The sequence below is a fragment of the Salmo salar genome, chromosome 08 (assembly GCF_965601325.2).
Source record: "Salmo salar chromosome 08, fSalSal1, whole genome shotgun sequence".
Taxonomy (NCBI): Eukaryota; Metazoa; Chordata; class Actinopteri; order Salmoniformes; family Salmonidae; genus Salmo; species Salmo salar.
In genome coordinates, this window is record NC_138298.1 from 16,088,787 (window position 1) to 16,096,983 (window position 8,197).

At 43.9% G+C, this 8,197-nt stretch overlaps 1 protein-coding gene across 2 annotated transcripts; it reads right to left on the reverse strand.

Annotated features, from left to right (window-relative positions):
* Positions 1-3,178: 3,178 nt before the first annotated feature.
* Positions 3,179-8,195, reverse strand: LOC106610093 (uncharacterized). Of its 2 annotated transcripts, XR_014392995.1 has the most exons (5): positions 7,165-7,873; positions 6,753-6,883; positions 6,397-6,570; positions 4,057-4,181; positions 3,179-3,687 (listed from the first exon to the last, which is right to left on the reverse strand). XR_014392995.1 is itself a non-coding variant. In XM_014209256.3 (3 exons), the coding sequence occupies exons 1-3, from the start codon at positions 7,418-7,420 to the stop codon at positions 5,296-5,298; spliced, it is 1,662 nt and encodes a 553-aa protein (XP_014064731.1). In that variant the 5' UTR covers positions 7,421-8,195; the 3' UTR covers positions 4,196-5,295. The 2 variants fall into 2 exon arrangements, 1 of the variants encoding a protein (XP_014064731.1); XM_014209256.3 differs by lacking the exons at positions 3,179-3,687; positions 4,057-4,181 and having other exon boundaries at positions 4,196-6,570; positions 7,165-8,195.
* Between the last annotated feature and the right edge of the window lie 2 nt (positions 8,196-8,197).

An 8,197-nucleotide genomic window follows, 5' to 3' on the forward strand; every position in this document is an offset into this window, starting at 1 on the left:
GTTTATTAAATGGCCATATGTGTTGATTCAAGAATTAAGTATCATGTTTTGGTTTGACTGAGAAGGGTTCCTCAGTTCCTGCAATTATACAAAAATAACCAAGTCAGTCTGCACTGAGTCAATTTTGTATTTAATTTCAACAAAATGGTCATACACTCACATAACATGAAGTACACTATTCTTATTGCACACAATAATACATGTGACAAGTAGAATAACTTTTCTCACTATGGTAACACTACATTTTCTGTAAATTATGGTACCCTCGCTTTGAACAAATTCATTTTAGAATACTTTGAAAAAGTTTCAACATTATGTTACACACCGCTTCACTACTTTATCCCAAGTAAACATTAAAACACTATCATCTCCTCATTATAAAACACCAGCATCAAAGAACAGTACAACTTTATCACTTTTCATCAGTGAAGCATTTTTAGACACCATCCCACCAATATATCATCGACTCTGCCTCATCACACTCATTCTTTCCTCAGTTCACCTCATCCAGTTCTCTATACATCCAAATCCAAAATAATAAAATGTACAAAAACGAACTAGTACTACATATCACACTATACACTATTCTTGGGCTGTGTGCATTTTCTGCTGGTGTATCATGAGGTTGCTCCTCTCTGAGAACCTCTTCCCGCAATGCGTACAGACGAAGGTCCTTTCTCCCATGTGGACCTTCAGGGGCATCTTCAGCTGTTGCTGGTGGGAGAATATCTTCTCACACTAGGGGCAGTTGTAGGGTTTCTCCTCTGTGTGGACCCTCTGGTGCCTCTTCAGTCAGTGCTGGAGGGAGAACCTCTTCTCACACTGGGGGCAGGTGTACGATTTCTCCCCTGTGTGCAATAATAACATTGTTATCAAATCCTCCACCAGGTGCCCTTTGAGTTCCTCAATGAACTCCTTGATAAGCTCATTTTCTGACGATGTGTCACCGCTCGTACTGGGTGACTTCAACCTCCCGACGTCTGCCTTTGATTAATTTCTTTCCAACTCTTTCTTTCCCCTCCCTTTGACATCACCCTTTCCCAGTCCCCTCCCACTCACAAGGCAGGCAATACACTTGATTTCATATTTAGTAGAGACTGCTCACCTACTAATCTCACAGCATCCCCCTTCCAGGTCTCTGATCACTAATTTGTTTCTTTTTCTGTCTCCCTCTGCTCCAACCCTAGCCACTTAGCCCCGACCCAGATGGTCATGCACTGTCGCAATCTTCGCTCGCTCTCTCCCACAACTCTCTCCTTTTCTATATTATCTCTCCCTTCTGCTAAATCCTTCTCCCTCCTGTCTCTTTGACCCTATCATCCTCCCTTTTCACATCCTATGACTCACACTGTCCCTTTTCCTCCTGGAAGACTCGGTCCTCTCCTCCGGCTCTGTGGCTGAGTTACTCATTGCGCGCTTAGAGAACAGGTCTGCGGGCAGCTGAGTGAAAATAGAGGAAAACTAAACTTCCGGAGGACCTATCCTACATTCACTCCCTCCTCTCCACCTCCTCTTCCTCTGTATCTGCTGCAAAAGCCACTTTACATCACTCTAAATTTCAATCTTCTGCCTCCAACTCTAGGAAACTCTTTTCCACCTTCTCCCTCTTTAATTGTCCACCCCCTCCCATTCTGCAGATAACTTTGTCAACCACTTTGAAAAGAAGGTTGATGACATCCGCTTCTCATTCACTCAGCCTATTGAGTCCACTGGTCCCAGTCACACAGAACTACCCTACTCCCTGACCTCTTTCTCCCCTCTCTCCATATGAAATTCTGCAACTAGTGAGGTCTAGCTGCCCGACAACCTGCCCGCTCGACCCCCTCCTCCCTTCTACAGACCAACTCTGGAGACCTCCCATTCCTCTCTTCCCTCATCCCTGACCACTGGCTGCGTCCCCTCTTGACTTCAAAATGGGCAGTCATCCCATCCTCAAGAAACCAACACTCGACCCCTCTGACGTCAAACTACAGACTGGTATTCCTTATTTATTTTCTTTCCAAAACACTAGTGTGCGGTCTCTGACGAACTCTCCCAAAACGATGTTCTTGACCCTAACCAGTCAGGCTTCTAGATGGTCACTCAACCGAGACTGCTCTTCTCTGTGTTAAGGAGGCTCTCTGCACTGTTGACTCTCTCTCCTCATCGTCCTTGATCTATCCACTGTCTTCGACACCGTCTGGACTACTGCAACTCTGTTGGCGGGGCTCGCCGCTTGTGTCATCAAACCCCTGCAAGTTATCAAGAACGCTGCAGCCCGTCTGGTGTTCAACCTTCACAAATTCTCCCATGTCAGCCCACTCCTCCGCACACTCCACTGGCTTCCAGTCCAAGATCGCATACAGTACAAGACCATGGTATTTGCCTACGGAGCAGCAAGAGGAACTGCCCCTCCCTACCTTCCGGCTATGCTCAAACCCTACACCCCAATCCAAGTACTCCGTTCTGGCACCTCTGGACTCTTCAGCCCTCCCACCCCTACGGGAGGGCAGCTCCTGATCAGCCCGGTCCAAGCTCTTCTCTGTCCTGACACCCCAATGGTGGAACCAGCTCAGGGCCTAAAATATACTTTTTGGACCACCAGCCACTGTGGAAGGTAGATAAACATTTACCAGGCACTCTGATTTTTTACATCAACAACAATAAAACAGATGACGATGCTTTGTCATGTTTCAAAACAAGAAATGTATTAGTATGAAGTAATGTGGTATTTTGCTCAACTTCATAAAACATTTAGTGACCTGAGTCTTTTAACCAAAATATCAGATAAGAGAAAATGTTCAGCTTCCACTTTAAGGGGAAGGTTAACGTGGTATCGGGGCCACTTCGAGTCGTGTTAGGTGTGTCTGTGTGCTTGTGAGATTTGGGACCTGACTAGGGTGTCTCTAAACTATCAGTTGAAGTAGCAGAATCAAACGAATGTTGAAAAACAGCCAAGCTTATGAACAAAACAATGTAAATAGCCAAGAAACTTGAGGATAAAGTCTCACTTTGTAGACTTTTGAGTAAATTAGACAAACTTTTATGCCTGTGTGCAGCGCCTCTAAAAATGAATCTCTCAGCACTTCACTCAGTGCACACAACTTCCCAGCCAGGCAGTGTTTCTGCGCGACGTGGGATATAGGATTCATATTTCTTTGTGCAACTAGCAGCTATGAAACAAAAGATGTGCTCATACTTGTCTTTTTACTATTTTTATTTGCAAATGTAATGCTGGCACTGTAGAGCCCTGCAAATTGACCACCCACCAACGTGGCTGGTGAAATAGAAATTCTTACCCGTCAATAGGTAAATCTACCCGCATTTAGCAGGTGTTAATTTTATGCCCTGAACCAGCTTCCTCCGGAAGCTAGACCAGCAGAGTCCCTGCCCATCTTCCGAAAACATCTGAAACCCTATCTCTTCAAAGAGTATCTTAAATAATCCCACAGCAATCCCCCTCCACTATGTCGCCTCTGGTCCTGGCCTGCTTGCTGATGTCCCCTGGGCCCTTGCCTTCACTGGTCTGGGAATCCAAGATGGCATCCCATTGAAGCTCTATTACTGTATGAAGGCTATATGTATTTCTCCTTTACTTTGCTCCCCCATCTTTAGTCCACTCAGCAGATCAATGCTCTCTGGTTCATCTTCTATTTTCTCCTCTTTGACCAGCAGCAGATCAGGCTTCCCATCCTCCATGTCTACTGACTGTAAGAGATACAGAGTGAGAGGATGTTGGATCAAGAAATCTGATATGAGCAACCTGCTATGGAGCATCTTCTGGTTGGGCAATGAGGGACTGCTATGAGTACAATGGAAACATGTTAGTTGATTTAAAACTGGAAAAGTGATAGATGATTTGATTACTTGACTCTTTAATGGTTAGATAATTCAAAAGCATGGTCCCTTATCTGCAGTCTCAGAATAGAAGTGCTGATCAAGGATCTGTCTACATAGTGTTATTCATTATTATGTAAAGGGCAAATATGATCCTAGATAATCACTTCTACTCTGAGTTGCTTTGTGGATATTGGACCTGACTTAATAACATGCAGACAATTGTTTACAGTGGCTCACCTCAGTGTGACTGTGTGGTCCTGTGCTGCTCAGCTGGTTCCTCTGTGGGTTCAGGAGAAGGTGTAGTCTAGACCCTCCACACACCCCTCCTCATTCATCAGCAGCACCTCTGGACCCTCTTCCTCCTGGAAGAGACAGATGATACAGATTACACAGACATGCACTCCCTCAGGTACGTACACAGATAATAAACACACTTGAAACATGGAGTGTTTGCCCATCATCACTACGCTTGAGTCCTACACTGTAGTTACAGAATGACTTCATTGTTGTTAAACCCATCATGGTGGACATAAATATGTGGGTAAAAATAAGTCAGCTATGATAAGTCAGTCATCCGACAAACCTGACTAAACTATTTTGACGTGTACAGTATGTGTTTGTCAGTGTGTGGGTATGTGTAGGTATATTTAGTGGGTATGTGTAGGTATATTTAGTAAGTGTATAATGGTTATAAAGCACTGTTCGGTGTATGCAGAATAGGGTGAAATGGGATGTCTCTAAAGAGAGTCTCAATGAGTCTTAGAATGAAAAGTCCCATTTTGTGTTTATTAAACATGAACAAGTGTTAAGGTGCCAATCCAGTCTCCTTTTCACCTCTTAACACCTGATTTACTTAACAAAAAGGCACATCTCAATAGGTGGTCCAGGACATAGCACAAATGGGTGAGTTGGGCCTTTCTTCTTTTGTTCACTAGGCCAATGGCATCACAACTTCCCATCAAACCAACTAATTGAATGCCGTACTCCTTGAAGTTTGCAGTTGTGTAAAAAAAAACAAAAAAAACTTTTGTTCAACATTGTATTTATACTTGGGATATCACTTTACAACAGGAAAAGTTGAATCACAGGAGGAAGTCTTGAAATACACCATATGAAAACCACACATACTTCTCAACTAAAAATCTGCATTAACTCGATAAACTGCATTCATTTTCTCATTAAAAAATAGTAGTTGAATGGAAGTAATGAAACAGGCATTTGTGAACATCTTATATCCGACACAGTACAAACACTATCTAACAGACTTTTTTAGGGTTGTACAGTATATCATACAGTGCATCACACAATGTCTGGATGCAATATTCTACTCAGGAATATTAAACACTGAAATCTGTTACTCTCATTATTCAAATGCATCTGTGGCTATTTTTGATTGACAATGAAAATTCATCTGTGTCTTTAATGCAGGGTAGGATCTAAACATCAGAAGCTATCGATTGGAATGGTTACTTTCTGTTATAGAGTGGAATGTTTTTTCTGCTGGTGTATCCTGAGGTAGCTTCTCTCTGAGAATCTCTTCCCGCAGTGAGTACAGGCGAACGGCCTCTCTCCAGTGTGGACCTTCAGGTGCATCTTCAAGTGACCAGCCTGGGCGAAGCGCATGGGACACTGGGTACAGCTGTAAGGTTTTTCCCCTGTGTGCACCCTCTGGTGCCTCTTCAGGTCACCAGCCTGAGCAAAGCACATGGGACACTGGGGACAGCTGAAGGGTTTCACTCCTGTGTGGACCATCTGGTGCCTCTTCAGGTTGCCAGCCTGGGCGAAGCGCATGTGACACTGGGTACAGCTGAAGGGTTTCACCCCTGTGTGGACCCTCTGGTGGATCTCCACCTTCTGGGGGCAGCTGAAGCCTTTGTTACAGAACGTGCAGAGAAACTGTTTCTCTTTAATACCGCCTGATGTTTCTCCCCCTCCCTTTACCTGGGCTCTAGGCCTGTCGTCTGAGTTCAATACCTGATCGAAAAGGACGCGGCTGTGTGAATCGGAGTTCCCCATCGACGTTGACACTGGGTCGTGATCCCTGAGTGCGTGTAAAGGGGAGTGGGTCACAACATGTTGATTTGTCTCTAAACTGTCCCTGTAATCTAAGAAATCTCTGCCCTGTGAGTGTCTGTCTTCTAGGTGACTATCTGCATTCCATGTGGGAGGGTCACCCTCCACTTTCACAGTCACCTCATCTACAACTATAACCTCCCCTTTCTTATCTAGGCACCCTTCAGAGTATACACTACTACTGTACTGGTTCCAGTCCACTCTAGACAGATCAGTGTGTGTCTCTAAACCCAATCGCATGTTGCCAGGGTCCATCTCTGTAGTGTAAGAACAAGACGGATCATTGCCAGTCTCTAACACATCACCTGAGTCCAGATGGGAATTAACAGCCCTCATGTTCGGGTTACCGTAAAGTAAATACTCTGAGCCAGGAGCAGGAGGACAGCCCAGTGGCCCCAGCCCCAGTCTCTCTGGGTCTGATCTGTGGTCAGATCCTGTGTGTAAACGGCTTTGTGTTACAGTTAAAGTCTCTGTGTCTGTCTCTGACTTGTGTCTGTCTCTGACCTCCGTGATGCTGCGTTGGGTCCTGGGCTGCACTGTGGCGGTGGTGGGGTCCTCTGTGGCTACAGGGTGCACTCCAGCCATTCCAGTCTGGATGTTTCTACTGTGCCGTGGGTCCTCCTCTCCTTCAGACCTCTCCTGCTTGACCCCAGGACCTGCAGTCTCTGCATCTATAGACTGACACAAGAAGAGAGGAGGTTATTACCTAAATTGGATAACAATGTCGTAGGGAAGTCCAACAAGCTCCCGTATGGTAAATGTGCATGTATGCAAGTCAATAGCTGAAGAAAGCCTTGCTGAAATAAACAGGCTATTGATTTACAAAGTAGCATTTTTTTATGCAACACTATGACACTAACCTCTATCATGATAATGTGCTGGGTTGAGGTTCCACTCCCCTCATCAACAGTGATTGGTTGGTCATCGCTCCATGTATTGTGTCCCACTGGCTTCACAAAGCTCCTGTGGCCTCCAGTGAGATGTCCTTCACCTGAGAGAGTGATTGGGGGAAAGATGGGGTTAAGTTAGGTACTGTCAATGCTCAACTGTATATTGTACCCTATTGACACTGTCTAGAATTGGAAACGATTTAAGGTAACACTTCTCATAACGTCTTGATATGCTATTTATTTCTCTGTATTGTATTATGTTCCATGCATCACATAGTTGTTTTACTGAGTAAATCATAGGAAATGCAGTAAATACAATATGGTTAGAATATGAGGGGGGGGGGGGGGGGGGGGGGTAGCCTCCGCCTTCTGCAGAATATACCTCTTGCCATTCCTCTGTACCGGTCGAGGATCTTGATACTGGAACGACTGGCTAGGACGCGGTCCCGTGCCATCTTCAGTTCAAATAGCTGTAGTTTCCTCCGCAATGCTTTGTTTTCTTTCTGGCTTTGAGTTATTTCCAAACGAAACACTGCATAGTCGTCGTCTACGAGTTTACATATCTCTGCCACGGCTGCATTCGCTAGCACCTCCATGATGGAGGCTATTTGCGTGTGGAAAACCATACCGTTAGTCATTGTTAGCTAACGTTAGCAGCTAGCTACCGTTAACTATATATCTATCACAAAGTCCTGTCTCTAACATGTATTAAAGACTAAATATGGTAAGTATGTGATTCTGTGCCGTTAAATTAGTAATTTTAAGTGCCATGGTGTTAATAAATGTCTAAATAGCAACGACAAACACGTGAATGTTGTTCCTCGTAATTTACTTCCGTTTACACTGAAGAGAAATGATGTTATTGGTAGGCGTCATAGAAGGGTGTGGCTAAATGAAGGGAATGCGCGCTGTAATTTGAATTACGGTACTGCTTATTACGTTACACGTCAAACCTCCTGTTCATGATCAGTATCTTTCAAGCAGTCGTCACTAGCATCCACAGCCAAAATCATAATTGTCTAAAGCCTGCCTATTTCCACAATGTCTCTTAACATTTGATTTTAAAACTAACCTTAACCACTCTGATAACCTTATGCATAACCTTAAATAATGACCAAAAAGCCTTTTTTATTTCATTCATTTTTACGATATTGCCAATTATGACTGTGGCCGTAGAATCTAGTGGAAACCCTTTCATGGGTTCGAGGCAAGATTAAGCCCATTTTAATTCTAAATGATAAACAAGTTAATAAAAAGTCAACATATCAAAATGACAACATGATTTCTCATTAATTAACAGATTTGACCACCTAATTATAGTATTTAAAGGAACAGGTACCACCTGATTATGCAAAATGATGTTGGGAGGGACATTATATTTGTTATGACTAGAACAAAAGGTAAAACCAAATTCC

Coding starts and splice junctions, on each gene's coding strand:
- LOC106610093 (XM_014209256.3), bottom strand. CDS start 7,420: ATGACTAACGGTATGGTTTTCCACACGCAAATAGCCTCCATCATGGAG. Junction 6,884..7,164: donor GTACAGAGGAATGGCAAGAG/GTATATTCTGCA, acceptor TCACTCTCTCAG/GTGAAGGACATCTCACTGGA. Junction 6,571..6,752: donor AGCACATTATCATGATAGAG/GTTAGTGTCATA, acceptor TTCTTGTGTCAG/TCTATAGATGCAGAGACTGC.